This window comes from Odontesthes bonariensis, chromosome 5, assembly GCF_027942865.1.
Source record: "Odontesthes bonariensis isolate fOdoBon6 chromosome 5, fOdoBon6.hap1, whole genome shotgun sequence".
NCBI lineage: Eukaryota > Metazoa > Chordata > Actinopteri > Atheriniformes > Atherinopsidae > Odontesthes > Odontesthes bonariensis.
Window position 1 is genome coordinate 21,279,490 of NC_134510.1, and position 24,066 is coordinate 21,303,555.

Sequence of the window (24,066 nt, forward strand, 5' to 3'; positions counted from 1 at the left end):
CATTTAAAATTAAAAAAATGCTTTTTTTCTTCTTTAACCCTCCTGTTGTCTTGCGGGTCAAAAGTGACCCACTACCATGTTTAGCTGTAGAAGAAATACCTTAAACTATCTTTTTCCAACTTACTTTTCCTAAAGGGACCCCATCATTAGAAACAGTCATACTTTTTTTTTGTTTATGTTTCCATGTGGGCTGTACACCACTTGGGTACAAAGATTGTCTTATGGGTCATTTTTGACCCATGAATTATAAAAACATTTAAACACCAGAAAAAAGTTCACTGTTCTTTTCCCTTTCAATATAATTAATTCAGAAGTAATTACTTCACATTTACATAATAGCAATAATAAACCTTTATAATGTAAAAGAAGATTGCGAAAACAAGAAAACTGTTGGTCCAACTGACAGTTGGTTTGTGGTTAAAAAAAAAATGTAATCCTGAAAACTGGTGATTTTCTTTTTGCATTGTACGGTGGCCGACACGTGCAAACGCGCTGCAAACGGCGAAACAAATCCAACAATAAAATGCTGCAAGAAAAAAATGCGGCAATCACAAAAACGACCGGAGCACACGCGCTGCAAACCCCAAAACACATGCAAGAGAGAAACGCTGCAAACTTCAAAACACATGCAAGACAGAAACGCTGCAAACTTCAAAACACATGCAAGAAAAAAATGCTGCAAACATCAAAACACATGCAAGAAAAAAATGCGCTGCAAACTTCAAAACACAACGGAAGTTCGCCAGGCCACTAGGGGGTCTCGACCTGTGGGACCACAATGGGAGCACTACCATATTAATGAAAGAGAAGAAAGTCAAAAGGTACGTTGTCATTTACGTCTTTTTTAAACACTTGGCCAAAATCTTTTACTTTATTATAGAAGAGCAGCGGAGTTATGTCACTATTATAAGGTAAAAGATTACGGCCAAGTGTTTAAAAAAGACATAAATGACAACTACCTTTTGACTTTCTTCTCTTTCATTAATATGGTAGATCTCCCATAGATATCCCCTATCCCACAAGTCGAGACCGCCTAGTGGCCTGGCGAACTTTCGTTGTGTTTTAATGTTTGCAGCGTTTCTGTCTTGCATGTGTTTTGAAGTTTGCAGCGCATTTTTTTCTTGCATGTGTTTTGAAGTTTGCAGCGTTTCTGTCTTGCATGTGTTTTGATGTTTGCAGCGTTTCTGTCTTGCATGTCTTTTGATGTTTGCAGCGCGTGTGCTCCGGTCGTTTTTGTGATTGCCGCATTTTTCTCTTGCAGCATTTTACTGTTGGATTTGTTTCGCCGTTTGCAGCGCGTTTGCACGTGTCGGCCACCGTAGCATTGTGTAACAAAAGATACATGATAAAAAATGTATTGAATTAAGTTGAATGGATAAATAACAGGTGGTTTCATCATACGAAATAGATTTTGGATTCAAAATTCAATTAAGTTGCTTTATTTTGGGGCTTTGGTAGGGCGGGTCATTTTTGACCCATAGGACAAGGGGAGTAAACAAAATGTTAAGACCGCACAAGGGTTAATGAGCAACGCTTCAAAACAATTAGACACATTTCCCACAGCCTAAAGCATAGGAAACAATACATCATTCATAACCCATATAAATCTGGGGAGCATAGGAACAGCTACCTCAAATGAGCATTTTGTCATTCTCACAAGGAGTCCTATATATAGTCCCAATGTGTTGTATATCAATGTTTTCTGTGTGTAACGTTCACTTTGTTCCCAATCTTATATTAGCTTAATAAGAAGCAAACGTTTGTTGATTAGCACGAAACACAAACTCCAGCTGAGTTAAAGTGTTTCCAAAGGACTGGAAATTGCTCCCTCATGCTGCCAAACTTGCCTGACTTGTCATGGCAAGGACTCAAGACCTTTTGGGGTGTCTTGTCTTAGTGTCTTGTACTGAGTCAATGGCAGCAGGACCTTTGGATCCCATGGGTTGTATCATAAAGCCTGACCATAACTATACAAATATACATATAAACACACACACACACACACACGTATATATATATATATATATATCTATACTTTGCAAATATTTGTACTGTACACACCCTTTTTCCACTTCCAGCTTCTGTTTTTCTCTCTTTGATACTGATGTAAGTGTGTAAAATACAGTACAGTCATACAATACATATATCTAAAACATTTCCTTCATTGATTGATAGGCTCTGCTTTTACTTCACTTGAAAAAAAAAAACATGCAAATTTTTTGTAGAAATGTTTACCTGCGAGGTGCGAGACGATGCCTAAATTTGTCAAAACTACAAAGTTCTTTTTATTCAGTAGGGGCTTGAATGCCCGAAGATAAATCTGAATATTTCACTGAGCTGTATTCCCTCAGTTAGGCTTGCTATTCACTACCATGAGCTGTCAAGGTATGTTTGTCTCATTACCGAACAATTGTTTAAATTCCTGTCTCACTGACTGCTGTTTTCATACCAAAGCCTGTTCATAATGCATCATTTCAGCTCAGGCAGGAATGGCAATCTGCTAAACTGAGGGTTTGACAGCTCAATACCGCATGTCAACTTTTATTTTTCCTCACTCGCCTCATGAAGATTGTTGTTTTCGGTAGAATCTCAAGGGAGCTCAAACAAACAGCCACAGGAGTGAAACATTAAGTCAAAAGAGAACCAAATATGAGCCTTTAATTACCTCATCTCTGGGAATGTTTTCACATCCCTCTGCTGGATCAAATACCATCTCTTTATGGCTTTAACAGGTTGTGCTACCTGCGGAAAGCCAATATGAATTAACAGAAATATCTGCAAATGTAATTTTTCCCAGTATGCTTATTTTTCAATTGGCTCCAGATAGAAATCAAATAAAAAGCAACCACAGGTTTTACAAATTAGAGCATGATTTCACTATCAGTTGTTATGACTCACACTGGGCTTCTGCTCTGCTGGGGTTGGTAATGTGGATACAATGTGACCCTCACTGTGAATGAAAGGTAAAATCTGAATAAATACAACAAATAGTCCCTGGAAGACAACTAGGAAGTTGAAACATGAATGCCCTTCTTCTAAAAATGTGATAGTGGTATGTTGGCATGCATTTTAGTCTTAACCATGATGGATTTTTTTCCGCTTATTAAATAGTTTTGATTTCTAACCTTGACCAAGGGATGTTATTGCCTAAACCAAACAAGGAAGCAACAAACTTTCATAGTAACCAAGGCAACTGGCAAAATGGCATTCATCACCGTGTTATCATATTCACAACAAGGGGAGCTTTATGGATATAAAGTGCTATATATTCATTTATTGTTTTATTTATCTATTTATGTTGTAATTATATATTAATGCTGAACCTGATGGCAAACAAAAAAAGGAGAAAGGAGACAAAGATGCAAAAGAAGAAGACCTCAACAATAACAACAATAAACAAGACAAAACCAGACAACCAGCTGCTACATCAATAGAGAGAGTTAAGAGGAAATACCCTATGGCCTTTGTTGGAAAACAGACGGAGAACCACCAGGAGCGCCCACAGGAAGACAAACGGAGAAAAACACAAACAGCGACAACAACAGCAACAGCAAGTATATGAAAACATCATTTGCGGATTCATGTGTACGCATTTGTGTGTGTGCAAAATATATGGCACAGGTGTTATATGAACTGTGCTAAATAATGGGTGCACTATTTGCATATCCACACAGTCTTTCATAGAGCTGTGAACCAATTTTTATCCAGTCATGTGACTTTAAAAAATTTTCCTTTAAGCATTTTCAACTTGTATTGTATTTTTGTCCCTCTCCCAATTTTTTTGTAAATCTTTTCTCCATAAAATTGAAAATGTCAGTTAGAAAAATAACATCTCTTATTTTCAGCACTTATCAGGCTCTCGTTGTGATAGTTCAGTTTAAAACGGCATTTAAATGACTTTCAGTCTGTCTTTATTAACATACATGTCATCTTACCGTTTCATTTTTTTTATTTTTTTTAACACGGTTGCATTTTGAATATTAATCATTTCTCACAAAAAGCATAGGAACATGAAGGACAAGCTGATTCAAAAACATCCCTGGCACTGTGGTCAAAGACTGCCCTCTGCTCATGTGGATGAATTACAGGCTTTGTCTGCTTTAACAGTTTAGGTTTGTACTTCTGAGTTGGGCAATGCTGTTGGGTCACAATCGCAGACTCCATTGCAAAGCCTTGAAACAACACCGAAAAACATTGAGAAAAAAGGATCAAGGATTCGAGATGTTGGCAATGGCTTGAACCTTCAGATCAACATATAAATGTATATAGAAATTCTGATAAGTTAGATGAGTTTGAGCTTTTACCCTTCATGTGGTTTTCATGAAGTCTGTACACTACATAGAATGTGATATTGCATGTATCTTAACCATTTATATAAAGCCAGCCAACAACATTTAAAAAGTGAGAACAGAATCTTTTTTTTTCAATATTTTTAAAAGGTTGGTATTTAAAGTGATTCTCATACAGTGCTGTGACATTCTTGATATTAGTATGTACAAGGAAAGGTTGTAATAATCATCTGCTCCTGTAGAAGAAAGCCATATAATCTAAACCTTTTCCAGAACATTTCATCTTCTTTTAAAAGCAAACACACCAACATTCTCTTTTTTACAAGGTTGATATTTCTTTGTGAGTCAGAGACATGGATGCCGATGACAGATGGAACAGTGCACAGAAAAGCTTCTACAAACATGGAGAACTATGGTCAATAAGACAGGGCGTACAGAGTGGAAAGAGAAGCCACTGTGCTGAGAGACAACTGTACCACAGGAAGAGATCTTAGTAAAACTGAAAAGCTAGATTCTAGCGAGCACGCAGAGGAGGGCAACACCATGAGAAAGAGTGGGTGAGAGAGAGAGAAAATGTAAAACTGAAACAGACGTCAGTTAACTGGATGAGGAAGTAGCAGTGGTGAGCACCTGGGTGTGGTAGGCTAGCCTTACATAAGTGACACAGAGGAAAGCGTTGTGGATGATGAGGCTTTGGATACATCTTTGGACACCAACACCTTACAGGATGGATGCTAAGGTAAGCATAATAGTTTAAATGAGAGACTAAATATCAGAAGGCTTAGGGCTGCTTTGTGTGAGGCCGACTGGAAAGAGATTGATGGAGGGTGACAGACAAACGGATGCACAGACAGACGGAGAGTGAATGAGAATGAAAGATGTGACAAACAGACAGGCGGGTTAGGCTAGGGAAAGGGTAGGACGCCTGTACAGCCCAAGGGAAACAGGCCTCATCTTGACATATGCTCTGGAGTGAAATGAAGATTGGCACGACCTGCTAATCTGAGCTGTCAAAGCTCATGACGTCCACAGACGCTCACCTGTCACACCGCTCTCAGCCGAGGGGATGAGCTGCCACCAGGATAGGTCAAAGATTGAGATTTATTTTCTGCTGGGGGTGGATTCAAAACTGGTCTCTGGCCTAGACTTCCATCTGTTACGCTACCAGCCTCTGTTGCACCTGCCTGACAGTTGTTTTTCTCTGTATTACTTTTGAAATCACGCAAAACTAGACAGTTTTTTTTGTTTGTTTTTTTAGAGCGATTTTGTTTGAAGCTACAGGCAATATGTTGAGGGGGAGGAAGAAGCCTGTTTTCCCACTGATCTGGAGAATGCTCACCATCCCAGGATCTCCATTATGTTAAAAATATTTTTGACACATCTTCCATTGCCAATTTTTAATTGGTGACAGCTCTGAAAATATGATGAAGTTAGATCCACAGAACTACAAAGTTCAGCACAGATACATGTGGGAGGAGTGCGCGCACAATATGTGGCCTCGATCACTCATTTTTGGCAAATAAAAAGTTTCTCATTGTTTGTGTCTCAAAGAAAAAATCTCTTTTCTGTCATGCTGTGTGAGGAGTGTGGGTGATGATGCCTTGTGCTAAAGCAAGAAGGAGAAGTGGCCATGTGGTGCTAACCTCAATGAGTGCATCTTCCTGTCTAGAGGATGTACACTGTACAGAGTGTTCCAGAGTCATTGCCTGAATCATCACGGCAGGTCTTTTAATGAACCATGTAGTGCTTGTTTACATTGTATTCAGACTCTGGCCAAACAGTGCTATGATCATTACCATAACTGAAAAGACACTGAGTAAATCAACAGCGATTTTCTGTGTGCTTCTGTTTTGGGGATTTTTTGTGCAGTCTCCACTCCTTTATAACAAGTGCACGAAAGTGTAAACATGTATATGATCATCATTCATCCAGTTATCTGTGCTGTTTTACAGGCCTTGGATTACTGCTTCTAAAGTTAATCTCAGTCTTACAACTGATTGTGCTGTTTTGCAAATACAGTTTACAATACCCGATAAACCCACTTTACACTAAACAGCTGTCACTCCTCCTTTACTTATATATTTTCTTTATTTCAGATTCATACAGCCTCCCTGATATGTTTCCTGTTTGTCTTGTTAAAAGGTGAGTGTTGAAAAATCCCTTCTGGTACGGAATTTGTTCAGTCGTACATGAACTGATTTTGAAATGAATATGCGAAAACCTGCGCTGAGCATCGAAATGAACAGGTCAAGATGTGGTGCTACAATGTAGCTTTGTGGTAATCAACCATTATGTGACATTTTAAAAAGTGTTCAAGCTTAATCCGCCATAAAAAAGCAATCAAACGAACAAAAAAAGAAGATTTTCTTTTGCCCCAAGTTACTGAAATAATCCAAAGATGGCAGCTCTCCGCCTGCCAGGATACGCAGCGCAGTGTAATAGCTACTACTCTGGTCCATCTTTGAAAAATGCAGCAACTTCATATAAGTAGGTAGGAAGACCTTACAATGATACTCATCTGACCCAACATTTTTTAATTTATTTTATTTTCCAACTTTGATGTCGATGTAAAAAATATATATGGCTCAGGTTTGCCGGCATGTCACATAAGTGATGCTTTATTAAGAAAAATAAAAAATCTCTAAAAATAGAGAATATGAAGCTGATGTCACGATTTGGACATTGTAAATTGTATATGTTAGGTTTAGATAAAGCATGTTTTCCTGCTTGCTCTGAGGGTATCTTAAGCACAGACCCAAAAATCCTGACTTCAGGACAGTGCTCCTAAACTCATACCATAGCCTCTAAATGAATGTCTAAGTCCATTTCTACTGCCAATATTTAAATGCTGAACATGTCTGTCCTGTCCACCTAAGCATAAAAAAAAACCACATTTCTATTTAAAATGTGTTTCAAAATGAAAAGCTTTCTGTTGTCGGCATGGCAACTTTTAAAACCCATTGTATGTGACACTTTAAAACAAACACACTGCTAAATATATTTGAATGTATTTAGGAAGTTGGATGTTGCGGGAGGTCAAATTTCAACACAACACCTGCTTGTTAGTTAGCAGATCTTCCATTCAGCGGCAATTCAATTTTCCCAATAAGATCGATCACCTCCTCGCTCGTTTTCCTTTCTCCATCGCTTCCTTTCTCCAGTCAATTTGGCTGTTTTTTAGCCAAACAATACAAAAACTATTCATATCTCTGTTGTTACATTGTAATAACAGGGGAGGTGTGTTTAAGATCATGCTCCTGTCTTTGAGCACCATTATGGCAGACATTCCTACTAAAGTCATTGGTAAAATACTTGTAAAACTAAAACCTATATGCCTGTATATTAGTCTATCTATCCATCTGTGTATATTCAAATGTAATGGTATAAAAATTCTGACGGTTTTATCTTTTGCACTTGGTCTTTGTGTGTAAGAGTGGAAGGTGTGTTTATAAGATCATGCTCCTGTTCCAGCATGCAACCCGACACACGTACCTTCACATAAACTATATTCACCATTTACAAATTCTGACAGGGTGACACAACCATACTTTTTTTGCTGCAGACAAATGAAACTAATAAAATGTTCTGGAGTGAGACTGAACAGTGATATGAAATGCTTTTGAAATGTGTTTATATTCAGTTTTATTTTTTTTGCCCCTAAATAGACAGAAAGTGCATTGCATTCAAGTTTCAGGCAGTGGAGTATTTGAGCATTCTGAAAATCTTTTTAAAACAGTGGTAATAACTTGGAATATAAACGTTTTATTAAGAGTTAAGAGTTATTACACATGACCCGAAAGCGGGCGAACACATGAGATGTAACGGGAGCTACCATTGGCTGCCGTTCATATGCTGTAGTAGGAGTGTTGTATTGTGTGTCTTTTTTGTATCTCTTCTTCTCTTATTTAAAAGAGGAAGATTTCTAACTTCTTCTTTCTAATGTCACAATGTGTTGCTCAAAAAGGCAGCGTAGGATTTCATGAACAATTATAGTGCATCACTTCCTTTTAATTTGATGACAGTGGTGGACCAAGAATTCAGATCCTTTACTAGTTGAGTTATGTAGAAAGACACGATTATAAGTTATGGTCATTTCTGAAAAAAAAAAATCTACAACTAAGATACTGTTAAATAATGTTAATAAACCCTATGAAGTTTAGAGAAAAAAAATTCTAATTTTGCGTGCAGCTGGCAGCCAATATGTGACTCCGACTGCAGACTGTTGCATGCTAAATTTTCAGCCACATTATAGCCACAACAGCTCTATGCTCATCGAAATCAAGACAAACACTAAATACATCTGAAACATCAAAACTCGCAAATATTCAAGTGAGCAATAAATCTTTACACCCTTAAACAAGTCCTCTCCTATGTGTTCATTAAAGTAGCTGGAATCACAGCATTAGTTTAACAAAGTAGAGGTTTTGTGGAGCTTCAGCACTAATTGGAAGGTGCTGAGTGAGTAAACAGACAATGGTCCTTTTGTCCTGTAGTCTCACTCAACAATCCAGCTCTGTTGTATCCCGAGGTTGCCTCACAGCCCGGCTTACAGGACCACTACTGTGACATACTCTGTGCATCTGCGGGCCTCTCTCCCCCTGCAAGGCCAGACACATTCTGAAGTCTGCCCTCTGTCAGGAATACATGACAGCATTGTTATAAAAAGTCACTGGCATAAACAGCATGGTGCTTTGTTCTTCCTGCAAAGTGGACTGTTTCTTCTGACTTGTGTTTTTTTTCTTTTTTGGTGTGATTAAAAATGTGTCTTGTTTTCCTGCAGTCTCTTGGGCTCAGACTCCCACACCGGCAGATCAAAACGTGTCTTTGAGCACCATAATGGCAGACATTCCTACCAAAGTCATTGGTAAAGTACTTGTAAAACTAAAACCTATACGCCTGTATATTGGTCTATCTATCCATCTGTGTATATTTAAATGTAATGGTATAAAAATTCTGTCATTTTTATCTTGTGCACTTGGTCTTTGTGTGTAACAGAAGAAAGAGTGGAACTCAGAGTCACCAGAGATGCTGACTCCTCCCCGGAAAGCCCCCTAACTGAACAAACCACAAAGCCAGACACCGTCACGAGCAACTCAGTCAAAACCACTGACACAGAAACAAAGACACAGGGTAGTGTATCGGATCATTAGCACTATTAACAGCACCCAAAAGTTCAGTCTAACTTGATGTGATTTTTATTCCCCCTGTAGCTGTCACTCAGAACACAACAAAGTCCCAAACGAAGCCCCCTTCAGTTCCAGGTAACAATCTTCACTCTCCCCCCTCATGTGCTTAAACACCCAGTTGGTGGAGCCATTGAGTTTGACTAGTTGATAAATCATTAACCCTCCACTGGATTTAACATGCCCTCACACCAACTGGAAAACCCTCACTCCTCTCTTCCCCATCACAAAAGCAGAAACCTAATTATGAAGTGATTAGAAAAGGCTGAAGTCCCTGTCTTTGCTGAGATATACGTAAAGGAGTTTTTACTGCTACATTTTACAGCTCTGGTAGAAAGACTAAAGAACCAGAGTAATGAAGACAGAAATTGTGCTGATATGCTTTAAAAAAGTGCCAGCCTAAATTTCCTCTGAGAGTCATTTCACTGAAATATTCAGAAATTCAATTTGAAATAAAGTCAAATTTCAGATGGCATCTGGAGTTTTATGAGAAGTAATGATGTATGGACATGGGAAGGATAAAGCGCTAATAATTCCTGGGAAAAAAATATGGTACAATAAATGAAATCATGCATTTGAATTGTAAGCTTGTGTATTATAGATATTTGAATTCATAAATATTGAATAGAAAGGGGAAAAAAGGACATATCAGGTGTTTTAAAGAGTCACTAGTTACTACTTACTATTTTCTTTTTTTACCATCCACAGTGACATCCACCACGACATCCACCCCATCTGTAACAAATGCCCCCAAACGCAACACCATTGGACCTGCTGTCTGGGGTAACTGAAAATTTTTTTTCTTGCTCTATAGTGACATTAAATGCCACAGGCATAGCTGTTTTCTTGCTATCTCATGGCTCAGTGACAGTATCACAATTCCCTGTCTTCCAAACAAAACCCTCGGCGGAATAGTAGAACAGAGCACCTCACTTCCTCTGTTGCCACCAGATTAATGCTCGAATGTGCCCCATGCAAAAGAGTATAAGATATTTGTGTCGTCATGCTTTGCCAGTTTATCATAGATAGGGTGTTCATATGCCATCAATAGCATGTCAGCAGAGCCAGTGGATCTGTTGTACCATTTCAGTTCAGTTGCTACCCGATGATTCTCTTTTTTTGTTCCTGTAGATATTTCCTCTCAACAGTCAGACTAAAGTCAAACATTTTCTCCTTCCCTTTACATTGAATAGATCCAAAGTGGGACAAGGCTTTCACCTATGGTAAGAAGCACCTCTGTGTGTGTGTGTGTGTGTTATGTACGTGTTTACTAGTAGTTTGTGATTGATGGTTTTTGTTTCGTATGTCCAGATTACAAGTCTCTACGATATGCCGGACTCATCATTGCCGCAGTGCTCTTCATCTTGGGGATAATGGTTATTAGCTGTAAGTATATTAAAAGCTGAAAGCGGTTTAGTGTTTTATTTTCTGTTCTGACGTATAACCAGCCTTTTCACTCTTTTGCTTCTTTGACTGCAGGCGGCAAGTTTTCTCGGCTGCCCAGGTGTCACAAGAGGTCTACAAAGTCAGTACTCAGACGTATAGCCTTGATTTAAAACTAGCTTTTGCTGATTTTGTATTTGTGCTCGTGTTTAAATAATTCAATGACAGGTATGACAGGTAGCTATGCTTCTTCCATGCAGCTGGGAAACTGCATTTGAGGGATTTGGGTAATTCATATCGCTACTGGATGATGGATGGCAAATGATCACTCACTTCAGAGATATAGCAGCTCAACAGAATGCAGACTGGGATCTCTGTGATAATTTATGGATCAAAAGCTTTCTAATTAAGCTATTTGTTGGGCAAAGCTGGAACACACCAACTGCAAATCACATAATTTGTTTCCCCTCATATTTATGTTAGGCTAATGCTTTTTCCAAAAATTGTTCCTTATTTTAGCAGCAGTTTTAATTTTCCTTCATTTATTATTTTTTTTTTTTTTCTCCTTTCTTCTAGGTCATATCGAGTTGTCCAAGGATGTGGAGACATGTAGTGACAGATGCAAAAAGCTGCAAGTTACCAACCAGTACCCCATCAGAATAAGAACACTCAACACCTGGCAGCATGTGTTTGCATGTGGACTGAGCTCTTGCATGCTGCTTGGCAACTGTCATGGAGGAACAGTGAATGAATCAACAGAGCAAACATGATGCATACTGACAAGTGGGAAAAAAAAAAAAAAAAACAGTTGATCTTTGTTTTGGGTTTTTTTTTTTTTTTTTTTTCACAGATCGCAAAATTGCACTAAAATGTCAGTTATCTTGAATAAATAACAAGGTGGTCCATACCTGAATCACATCATCATCCATGAGAAAGTGCTCATTCTATTGTCCTTTGTTTCTTGTCGTTGGTAGCATCTTACAAATGATTATCATTAAAGGTTACCAGGAATAACCCCACAGCATCTCATATTTGCCCCATCTCCACCGGCACTTTTCATTGCTTTTTCAGGATCTAACAAATGAGTGGCTCACTTATTGCACTCTTTTCAATATCAATCGCAACAAAACCGTAAGTTTAGTAAATGTCTAAGCCTCTTGGTGGCTCAAGGCTTGTAAGTGAGCAATGCCCCCGATTAAACAGCATCCATTGCACATTATCTTTGCATCCATATGGCCTCCGAATTATGCAAACAGAAAGAGACACAAAGCACATTTTATTATACATTTAATGTCAAAATAAACACAATCCAGAACTCATCATAGCTACACAATGTACAGCAGTTTTCCCGGTCTAATTGCTGTCAGAACAAAATCGAGGCGACTGCAGCTGTGCAAACGGAGCCAATTCATGATAGTCAAACACTCAAATTTTTTTCTTTGCGAGATATCAAGACATCAATTACATACTTTATTCAAATAACCCCAGTCAATGTCCTTGGCATAAAAATACATAAATCTGGATAGAAAAGTGCATATATGAACATAAGTATTTAACATGAAGTCCAAATGGGTTTTTTTTTGTTTTTTTTCTTCCTCAAATATAAAGAACATTTTTTGGCTAATAAGACTCCCGGCCACAACAAAACATCAACTTTAAACTTAACGGGGTAAGTCGTAAAACTATTTAGCCAAATACTTTTATACTCAGAAATAAAGCTGATGTAAATACCCAGTAAATACTTAAAATATATAATATATAAAAAAAGTAAAAGTAAAAAAAAAAAAAAAAGAGGAATATTTGCAGATGATGTTTTGAGCACTAATAGAGAAAACAAGACTCAGATTTCCATATTCCTCTGCAAAAGAACATCAACAAAAAAAAAGCTCAACAGCTACATGTGTTGCATTTACAGGACATGAGTAGTGTCGCAACAGAGGGGCTTAACAAGAGCAAGTATGAGAATAGCATTTGGTCACAAATACAGTGGGGCAGACCAAATCCTTTCTTTGGATGTCTGCACATTTCTGTTTGCTTTCCACAAACTGAAAAATGCATTTAGAGAGCAGACTGCTACAGTCATTACCACTCACACAAAAAAAAACCTATCTGATCACACCTGGATTTAACAAAGCAAATGCAGTTGCTTTAGTTAGTCAATTACTAGGTGGAGCAATTTCATGAACCCAGCACATACCCAAAAAGGGGTGTTCCAACTACCTGAATACTGAGTGACCAGGTCTTGCCAATAAATGCCCCCCCCCCCGCCTCGCTTCTTCCCCTTCCCAGATGGCACAGGTATATTCCAAGAGGACAATGCCAGGATTCATCAGGCTTAAATTTTTTAAGAGTGGTTCAAGAAGCATGCCACATCATTTTCACACATGGATGATAGATGAGGGCAAGGCTTAACACGACTGAGAATCTTTGATGGATAAAAATGCGGTCCAACTCAGCGAATGAGCGCCCTAATCAAAGCGAACAGGTGGTCCGACAAAATATTGAGAGAATGTGACTTTTTTTTTTTTTAAAACAAGGAGTGCAGATTATAAACAAAAGTGAAATGTTTTATATTGCAATTTTTAAATCAAACCGTCATCTCCTTGAAATGCTGATACTTATTGAAGGCTTAAAGAGCAAGGCTAAAAATCTAACAAAGATGCTGCAGGTGCAGTGCTCAGATGAGAACAGCAAAACAAATGCACAAACAGTGATGTGATAATTTCTCTGGTATTAATTGGAAAGCGCAATTTAAGATGGCACTTAACACGGGCCAGTAGTCATTGTGCAGCTAGATATATAGATGGCTGGATTGCAGCCAAGCTTTGTCCCAGTTTGCTAAGTTGCAACATCTAGTACATCAGCAAATGATGATGTTGCTTTTGACATATTCCATGCTGTCAAAAGCCGTCATAGTATACATATCCCTTTAGATCTTTGTCAACAACAACAGTAAAGGCTTTTGATTTTGGTTGATAGAATGCCTTCGTCATGCAAGAAGATACATGGAGCACCATATGATTTAAGAACATAGTTGGCATTTCCCCCAATCATGCTACTTTATTCAACTTTTCCCTTCTGCTCTCTTCTCCTTCACACCAAACTTCCAGCTGCTGGTGTGGGAAGCATTAATCTAACTCTAGAGCAGTCGGAGAGCCATTTACAATTTGCTAAACTAAAACGAGAGCCTTTCAAAATGAAAGAGGGGGAGACGAAAGCAGCATCACTCACGGTGGTCGGTTAATATGCATCATTGGATGAAGGTGTATTCAGTGGCCATTTCCACTCATTTCTATTTTACAGAGGCTGCAAATATGGGGGAACAGGTAACCCTCCCCTCACCCCACCCTTTCCGATTGCACTGCCTCCCGTCATCCCTAATGGGCCAGGAATAGAAGATGTCACACAAGTGAATAGAAGAATAAAGTGAGCACTGAGCTGGCTTAGTGTGGATTAGCATGATTTGTCTCACTCAACAACCATTTCACAGACAGGTCTGTTCCCCGTGCACCAAAATCAAACGCAAATACGGTTTCACTGCATAGTTGGTGGAAATAATTTCCTTTTTCGAGGCCGTTAAAAAGAAGAGGGGTGGTGGGTGGGGGCTCTGGCTGTGCTAAATTATCCATTTTAACAAAAGCAGCTTCAAGCCATATACTCAGTCTTTGATTTGGATTCCTCAAATAGAATCCAATTAGAAGGTTTGAGTGTGATCCAAATGTCCCAGGCTAAAATGTGTGTATATGGTGTACAAATGGCTGGAACAAAGACAAAAGTGTACAACGGCGAAAAAAAAAAACACATACTGCATATGTTACACTTGTATATGAGACTGTGCCGGAGTAAGCAAGGAAGAACTGAGCGGTGGAAAGCAGGCTTTTGTGCAAAGAAGTTTAACTGTCCTGAGACACAGAGTAGGAGATAACATAGCCTGATGCATTCATCCTCTCTCAGCTTTGTGGTATGTGGCTGCTGCTCTGCCAGGAACTAGATGGCCCCTTTCTGGTCCTGTTCTGTAGGCACTGAGTAAATCCTGAGGAGAAAAAGAGAGGACAGGCAACAGAAGAGGGGGTGGGGGAAAATGGGGGAAAAAGCAAAACTATGTCAGATATTTTTAGGTTCTTTCTCAGTTGTTGGGAAAAAAAAAAAAAAAAAAAAAAACAATCCAAGAAACATCCCCGTGTGGCACAATTCAGGAAGCTGAATTGTCTGCTTCATGCTGCAGTCTTGACAGGTGCACTGTGACTGCATCACCTGAAAACACAGCTCAACCCCAGGTGGGACTTATAAACCTGGCAGGGAACTGTTGATCCAACAAGCTAGAGGTTGCCGTGTGATTAAGCCTCTTTTCAACAGAGCGATCACTCAGCACCAAACACTGCTGGAGCTGACTGCAGCCCCGCGAGGCAGCCAGTAATCCTGCGCAGGAATTTAACCCTTGTAGATTGACTAGGGTGTCTGCTCTGTAATCGCTATTCTACCGCCTAAAGATCTTTGGTGAACTCCATGGCCCCTGTGACCAAAGTCATATAATTTCATTGCACCTCCGGAGAAAAAGAAACTACGTAGTTTGCAAAAATCCTTCCAACAGCAAATCGCAGTTAAGTGAAGAAGGGAGGCCAAATCCAGAGTGTCACTCTGTATAACTGGTTTAGGCTGTTCTGTCGGACTGCTGTTGGCTGATTGTTAAGAGTTCAGAAATTACACAACCAAGTAAACATGACCCAAGTACAGTTGTGTGGTCATGACTCAGTTTATGAGGTAAGGTTTAGAACACGTTGGGTCCTGTCCTATTCGGTCAAACAGACCCAAAGGCACTGCCTTAGAGCCATTGTTTATTTAATAGGTGGGGAGAGTTCCCTGGTAGCTGTGGAGGACTCAAGTTGTAATGCTAATTGTTGTACAAGTCCAGACGGGCTCAAATGGGTGGATACTTGTTGCGTTTTTAAACTCGTGACTGTTTTTCTCTGATTTTTAAGTTCATTATTTGGGTGAAGTAGTGCAGAATGGAAAGGCAGCGGAGAGGCTGTTACCCAACCAACTGGTTCTGTTACAAGGAAGCTGGCGTCGTGAAAAGTGAAACTGAATCTTGTTTACGAGACACTGAGAAGGACAACACGTGTGCTCCTCTAGTTGAGTGCACAAGTTAAGTGCCTAGACAAAACAAAAACAAAAACACCACACTGACAGGAGTAACCATCATAACTACTTGACTTACCCTTGCTGCCGATTGTTCATTTGCCGTCTTACCAACATTACAGCTGCAAGAAGAAAAAATTTTTTAAAAAAGAAGGTCATGGCTCTACAAGAGAAAAGTTTATGTTTGCTTAGGTGTTAACAGCATTACAAGGGCACACAGGGTCCCACCGATTCCTGGCAAGCACTGAAAGGTGGTACATTTTTCAACTCTGGGAATGTATATTTCACAACATCAACAAAACACAGAACACTTACCAACTATTGCTGCGACTGAAAGAGTCAACACCATGACAGCCACGATGATAACGATCAGCGTAATCTGATCTAAAAGGCAAAACGTGAAAAAGTCCGGTGTAGTTTAGCATATTACAAGTTAAAATGAACAGGTTCCTTGATTTGGCGCATTAGAAAAACAGGAATAATGACAACTGCGCTATAATATAGGATTAAACTGATCTCACCTGAGTCCACGTTCTCGCCTTTAGCTTTACCTGCATTTGAGCCAACATCTGAAAACAAAAAGAACAAGAGGGCGGTTTAGCAACCCTCTCCAACACTTGCACATGCAGCCCTTCCTTTTTTCTTGCAAGTCTCACACCATTTCCTTACATGATGTGTAATAATTTGGACTTGCATCTCTAAATTATAAAGCGTAATGCACTCAGGTCCACAAACAGAGAGAGAGAGAAAGAACTCAGTCTTTTGTAAGAACTGTAGCCGTTTGCAGAAAGGCTGCTTCTCGAACAGCAGGCAGGCCGCATCCCTGCTCTGAACAGATCTGTAATTCTATCAAATGTCCATCAAAGCGAAGATGAGGAGTGACAGAGAGGCGTGGAGCGAGAATGAGGGTGCCAGTGTTGATTAAATGACGCACTGGATGGCAGAGATGTCAACATGTTCATTGGCCTTTCAGCAGAATCCACAGGGCCCCTCCAGAGAGCTAATTGATTCCATTCAGGACTTAATGGTAAGGGGGAGGTATAAGCCAACGGGGGCCACAGCCCTCGGCACATCTCACTGGACTGGAACACCCTACACACAATGCTGACTTATTGACAGAAATTATGGGTCACAACCTTCACATACTGTCCATTAGGCAGTTGCCATTACAGTACTTGGGCTTATGAAACAACAGAAACGACACAATCAAAGAGTCAAGTCTGTTGTAAGGAGGTAATAAACTCACCAAATTTGCGGCTTAAATCTTCATCATCGGGATCTGTGAAATAAGGAGAAAACAGATGCTAAAAGGTCTAAAAGCGCAACAAAAAACAAAAAAAAATCAAATATGAAAACATGTGAAAACTATAAGAAAGGAATCAATATTGCACTCAAATCCTAAAATGGATGAAAAATTGGAACTGGGGGCAATAGCAAAACTTTAGAGAAACCACACCTCTAATCAAATGACCGAAACTGTGAGTAACAGAACTCTAAATGAGGAAGAACAACCGTTTAAAAATGAGAGAGCTGTATGTGAGAGCCCTCCCACAGAATTATGGAGCTCCTGTTGTGCACTTTGTTAAAGCACAACGAAACCTTGAGATGGACGAGGATGAGAAACCAAAGGGAATGATATTCTATTTTTACCCAGCAGGCTGTGCTATGAAGCTGGATCACTCAAATTCATTTTGAAACTCCACTGTGCTTATCCAAAGCAAAAACATAGCTAAAATATTGGAACTGATAAGTACAGCAGCAAAGTGATCATGACCTTAGAGTTTAACAACACAAACAAATAACTGGTTCGCTTTCCAAACTTGGGGGTGGTTGTATGCATAACAGTGTTTTTTTTTTTCTTCATTCGTTTTTTTAAGATCATCTTAATGTTATGCATATTCAACTGCAACGTTTTTGCTGCCAATCCAACAAACTGTCCCCAAGTTACTAGCCTCTCCTTTACGATTAGGTTTTAAACCATCTAAATGTGCCCATAGCGGTTGCGTTGGCGTTTGACTTTTCAACTGCATCCACACCGTTTATACTCTCATATTTATGTGCAGAGGCTTTCTTTATGGAAAAGTGGCTGGTTAAATGCAAGAAGTTAAATGACTGTAGACACATTTCTGGTGGTGCTAATTCTCCCCTCCAATGCTATCAAATCATAAAGAAGGTGGCACAAGCTGAGGGAAATGCCCCGGAAATTTAACCGTTTTTTTCAAACGAGTGAATGGAAACCATTCCTAAAATTAGACTAAATGATCACAGTTTGCTCCAATAATTGCACTCGTGTGTAACCATTGTTACACAATGGTATAAGCATACATAATTCTTTCAAAAGCAAACTCCAAAGTATCCTTTGTTTTTGTTTCATATGGGCGTGATCTCAGCTGCTGTTTGAGTTGAAAGAAATTTGTATGTCAGCCGTTGTAATCTCTAAATTGATGTGAGGCAAGAACCAGTTACTAGTCACTTTTTGAAATCCTAAAAAACATTTTGTGCACAAGTGAGTGAAATGTTGCATTTAGAGCTGCTGTTCTTCTTAAATTTACACAAATATATGGATTACGTACCATCATCAGATGATCCTTCAATCTCTTCAACCACAGCTGCAAAAAAACAACAAGGACAGAATCATAATACATTCATGATAGCAACTGAAAGGGACGGAAGATACAGCTCTCAAAAATGTTGACATGGACAAATCTGAAAAGACCGTGTACGTGTAGCATTCACATATGGATATAATCTAGTCATGTTCTTGTGTTTAATACATTCTAAGAAGTCTTATCTGCTGTTATGTCCCTACTCCTATACCGAGAAAGTATTGCCACACTTTGCCAATTTCACTGTTCGTGTTTTTCTCTTTAATGCTATTCTTATGCTGAATGGCAGAACAGGTGTTCTGTTATTATTATTTTTTTTTTTTTACTTCTGTCTTTCGAATTCTTTTTTTGTGGGTGGCTGGGAAACTGTGCACATATGTAAGTAGTTGATGAAAACAGCTTGGTGCAGGGACGCGTAGACCCTGATTAGATGTTTATCTGAAAGTGGAAGAAATGAGAACATACCGGCTGAAGCTGGAAGCAGTAGCAGCAGACACAGGAACAGCAATCGCATCATCTTCAAATGCTGTTGGGGGGGTGCACACGAAAGTTAAAAAAAACGCAAGTTATAAATATCTACTATTAATATATTTAGTCATTGATGTGAGTAAAATCTTGAGGTTTTGGTTTGGAAACTGGCTGTGATGGAAAGAAGAATCTCTGTTACTGGGACTGGGCTGGCACTTGGAGCTTCAGGATCACACTTTGCTCTTGAGTGGAAAACCACAAATTCTGAGCAAACAAGTCCTTGCACTGTCATAAGTAGTTTAAGAAAATGCAAGCAAATGTAGATTGTAATCTGAGATGGAGGTATTAAGCGGGTCAAAGTGGCACAGTTTCCATAATGCTAAGCAGAAAAACGGTTCAAGAGATTCTGTCACACTCAGCTAGCAACAACTGTCAACTAAACATTTTCCCCTCCCTGTGACGAGCCTGGGTGATGTACCAGTTAAGGAAGAAAATGTTCCAGGAAGATTCTCACTGGCAAAACAAATATCTTTTTGTTATTCACCGTGTCCTGATAAGTAAGAAGTCGCGCTTTGCGATTTGAAAAGGAAACAATGAGCTCAATCCTATTTAAGCTTAAACTTACCTGTCAGTTTTTTATCTAGTCAAAGACCCAGAAACACAGTAGCTGTTTTTTTCCCTGTATGTGTGCGATAGTGCATCGTTATACTTAAGGAAAAATAAAACGACTTCCTCATGGCACAGGGCCTGAAACAAACCCTACCTCCCTTCCCCATTACCAGCACATAGATGTGAAACACAGATGTTCTTAGCACGCCAAACAAAGCACCAGCTGTCCCCAACACAATATGGACCTTGATATTTTTAAAATAGGAAATCATGGGAATGACCTCTCTTCCAGTTGAGGTCCCGGATGAAGCTTCCTTGTTCAGATTTAGCCGTTGAAACTGGCTTGGAACCAGGAACCAATAGTCACTCACGCCGTGTTTGATACAGAACAAAGCGAGAACTCTTTCATTGACCTTTGTTCCACATGTTACACTTCCAGGCTTCTTTTCATTGTTAGCCATGAACACCGAGTCCCGTTTCCTCCGCTGTTAATGACTATGAGGAAACAACTGAAGTGACCTGCATTGTGAAGGTCAAGCTTATCATATTGGGCTCTGAGGGACAACAGCAATCCCCAAGACACCCATTTTATACCCCCTACAGAGAAGGGACTGACTTACAGCTTCCCTCTCATTACTACAATTTAAGGAAATGGATTCAGCTCTTAACCATGGCGAGTAGATTCCAGATACCGAATTTGAGGAGAAGAAGAAAGATGGAGAGGCAACTAGAAATTATTGATAAACAACTTCCTTCTTGGAGTTAAGTTTGACATTCAGAATACTATTACAGTATCTGAAGTCTACATCTATCATGCAAACACAAATGTCCACCGTGTAGGGCTGCACAGACACAGGTACAAACCAGGCTATGAAATTATCATCATGCTAAAATGGCATCAAGATCTATGCCAGTTGATAATAGTAGGTGAAAGATGTTAATCACACATCAGAGGCTGATTGGAGAGGGATTGTAGTGTGTGGGCTGTTCTGGCCTCTTGAGTAGCTGAAGTAAATCTCCAAACACATCCAACCTAAGAAGCTGCAAATAAAAGCCCCTTCTGTATCCAATTTGCTTTTCAGAGTCGCTTTGGGTGAAATAATAAGCCGATCCAATTTGCAAATATTTATCAACTCAGTCCACTGCCTCTGTATCCAAATGGCTCCTGACGCCTGCATTATTTTTCAAATTGGGTAATATATTCTTGTACATTTGAATTTGCTCTTTCGTACCAAAACCCAATTTGCAACGTATAATAACCAGCGGCATGCTTATAAAGCAGACATGCCAGCTGCCTCGTGGTAAGAAGATCATAAACAGTAAATGAAGAAATCAACAAATCATGAAACTAGAGAGCTCTGCTGTAAGACAGGAATATACAGTGCTTTAGCTCGGGGGGTGGAGGCGGGGTGGCGAGTGTTGTTTCTCTTCTACTTCCCCAGGACAGCAAGGCTGTTTTCCACTGGCAGGATTAACACACACAACAACACCTGCCTGGCAATGTTGGCAAACCTAAATCCAGTTTGTCGGGGTTAATTTTGAACCGAAGTTGTCCACTCCTTCCAGTACATCCAATCCACTCTTTAACAAAGTACACAGAGAGGCGTACTGTGTCATTGCAGAGGCTATAAACCATCTCTTTTTTATCTGCTTGCACAGATAACAACACTCTGCTCAAACACTGTGCACCACTGACATCAGTGATAACAATCACAAGCAACTAAAGATATCAGAATTCCTGTGGCTGAGAATGTTCACACAAAAACAATATGGAGGGGGGGCAGAAGGATGAGAGAATGATTGCTCTGAACATGTGTCAAAGCTAAAATCAACTTGCTCTAAACAGAGTAAACACAGAATGGAAAAGAAAGCAGTGAGGAAGCAAATAAGCAACCAGTTCATTTGTTATTGATTACAATCCAATTTTAAGTGTGGATGCTTCTGGCTTAATGTAAAAAAAATAATATATAAAAATGTTGACTCAAACCTGCCAGCTCTACAGCTGCTATTTAGCTTCAGTTAATGCAAAACTTCTCCCCCCAAATAAGACTGTGCCATCCCAATGGACTGCAAACAATGTGACAAGGAAACCAATATCAAAAACTGAAAAAGTAATAAGAACTCACCTCAGTGCTGTGCGTACCAGTGAGCAGCTCAACACTGATAGACAGCAAGTACAACTAAGGAACCACGGAAGAGATAAAAGCATCAGGCCAGTGCAGTCAACAGCGAAACAACTAAGAGGATATGAGTGCGTGTCTGACAATGACACTGACGTCTTTTCGAAACATATCCTGTGTCCGCCTTCTCCCTCTAAATATGTGTAATAAAATTCAAAGTCGGTGAACACAGACACACACAGATGTGATTATACTGTTTCACCTAAACGCTGGTATGTTAATCCTCCACTGCTCAACAAACAGATTGTAGACATACAGGACACAGGCACGGTTTACTTTTTAATCAGATGGAGACAAAGCTGCTGTTCTTTGTTATGCTAACAACACTGTCACCGGCCCTGAGCCAGTCACACTGCAGATGTCAAAATCATTTCTCTAAAAAAAGAAGAAGAAAAAGAAACCACAGCCACCAGATATTTCCACAAAACAGCGAAAACGCACGGTTCATAATAAAAAGGGAAAGCATACCACAGCTTCACCTTTGCCAACCTCTGGGCAAGCCCCTTGATAAACAGCAGTTTTGTTTGCGCCCAAATACCTGCCAATCCTCAGTCTTTAAAAGGCCCACATCAGCACATTGAATGGCATGTCAATTCCACAGCACTCACACAGGAAGTGGAGGTGCTGTGGTGTACTAAGCCGAGTTCTCTTTAAAGCACCAAACTTTTGCGTTTTGGAGCTGATGAAATAAAGTCGACCCTGAATCATAAGGGGGACTTGTGAATGGCTACACCACGCCTGTAGTGATAGCTCGGTTAACGGGCCTAGAGCAAAAGGTGTATTCTGCTGAGGAATTCAAGTTTTCTAAATGACATAATTTCTCAGCATCTCGCGCGGACTTACCCCCTGCTGCACGCCCGGTGATCAGACGGGCCGACGCCGAGCAGAGTCCTGAACAGGAAAACGCTTCTGCTGCAGCTGCTGAGTGGGCAAACAACTTTATTCTCACCTAAATGGGGACTTTACAGCCACGTCATTTAGCGCAGAACATGCCCCTCGCCAGAAGCTTCTCAGGCGGGTTTTTGCTGCCGCGGAAAATACCTAAGCCTGTCTGTGCGGGGCAGCCTTCAAAACTGTTTCCTGAAACCTGTATGTTAAGCACTCCCCTAAATGCCAAAAAAATTAACTGTATCTTTCGAAATGACTTGTTCGAACTTAAAGTTGGCAGGGTATTCAGTCGGCGGCGAATCGAAAAATCATGACATCAGTGTGCTAATTGACAGGTGCGTGTGCGTCTCCTTTACGCACAGGTGTGCAAACAGGACTTCATTGCCAACTGTCCCTCACCCTGGCAGTGAGTCGTTTGCCCCGTAGGCCTGGTCGTTAACTGTTTTCCAAGACGTGCAAATGACCGACGGTTTATCAGTTGTGGGGAAACAAAATTCCCGTAGTTTCTCCGTCCGTGCAAGCTGTCATGTGAGGTACAAAAGTTTGTTCCTTCTGCTCCCTCCAGCTGTGCTCAGCGTGTTTGTCCGTTCTTCACTCATGCTGTTCTTCTTGTTCTGCTGTTTAGATCATCTCCCCCTCTTTTTTTCAGTTTAGTAGTGATTGACTTGTGGTAATGTTTCACCCCCCCAGGAGCCATAAAAAAAAATTAAAAAAAATCATAATCTGTGCTCTATTGAAGTGAACTGCGGTCAGTGATTAGTTTCTTGAGGTTTCTCCTGCACCACTCCACCCGCAACCAATCTGCCTTCATTAAAATGTGATCATTTAACATCGCCACGTTATTTTAAGTTTTTTTTCTCCCTTTTGTTTGCGCTTACAATCCACATAATAAAATGACAACTTGCTCAAAGATGCTTAACATGCAATATTCTTAAATAATGCTGATGTAGAAATTGTCTGAAAGGTAAACTTACATTCGAATGAGCTGTTGTTCAGAGCTGGTTCTGTACACCGTTGGTATGTTGTTGCTCTCAAACCAAGATTCCCTCTCTCTCTCTCATGGAAACTGCCAGAGTGTGTGTACATTACTACAGGTGAACTCAGTCAAGAACTAGAAACCGTTTCTCATTGGCTGCTGAACATGAAATCTGACACCACTGCTCTTATCTGTTTTACAAGTAAACTTCCTGTGCATGCTGTGAAACTTGCTTAGTGACAACAGTAATCTCTTTAGTGTGCTGTTTGCTATCAAAGTCATCTGCTGCTGTCAGGGTTGCTCATTTTAGTTTCTTAATCATGTTATTGTTTGCTCTATGTGCGC

General features: G+C 39.9%; 2 protein-coding genes across 3 annotated transcripts; one reads left to right on the forward strand and one right to left on the reverse strand.

Annotated features, from left to right (window-relative positions):
- The first annotated feature begins 4,761 nt into the window (after positions 1 to 4,761).
- fxyd5 (FXYD domain containing ion transport regulator 5) lies at positions 4,762 to 11,779 on the forward strand. The gene is made up of 10 exons (XM_075465285.1): positions 4,762 to 5,028; positions 6,386 to 6,431; positions 9,070 to 9,153; positions 9,285 to 9,419; positions 9,500 to 9,550; positions 10,181 to 10,255; positions 10,666 to 10,695; positions 10,784 to 10,858; positions 10,952 to 10,997; positions 11,432 to 11,779. Exons 1-10 carry the CDS (start codon positions 4,972 to 4,974, stop codon positions 11,466 to 11,468), a joined length of 636 nt encoding a protein of 211 aa, XP_075321400.1. The 5' UTR covers positions 4,762 to 4,971; the 3' UTR covers positions 11,469 to 11,779.
- Positions 11,780 to 12,114: 335 nt separating this feature from the next.
- On the reverse strand, positions 12,115 to 23,819 carry LOC142379911 (uncharacterized). Of its 2 annotated transcripts, none has more exons than XM_075465286.1 (8): positions 23,720 to 23,819; positions 19,066 to 19,126; positions 18,568 to 18,603; positions 17,241 to 17,273; positions 16,516 to 16,563; positions 16,310 to 16,378; positions 16,074 to 16,116; positions 12,115 to 14,888 (listed from the first exon to the last, which is right to left on the reverse strand). In XM_075465286.1, exons 2-8 carry the CDS (start codon positions 19,115 to 19,117, stop codon positions 14,843 to 14,845), a joined length of 327 nt encoding a protein of 108 aa, XP_075321401.1. In that variant the 5' UTR covers positions 19,118 to 19,126; positions 23,720 to 23,819; the 3' UTR covers positions 12,115 to 14,842. The 2 variants fall into 2 exon arrangements, with proteins under 2 accessions (XP_075321401.1, XP_075321402.1); XM_075465287.1 differs by lacking the exon at positions 23,720 to 23,819 and adding an exon at positions 22,701 to 22,818.
- Between the last annotated feature and the right edge of the window lie 247 nt (positions 23,820 to 24,066).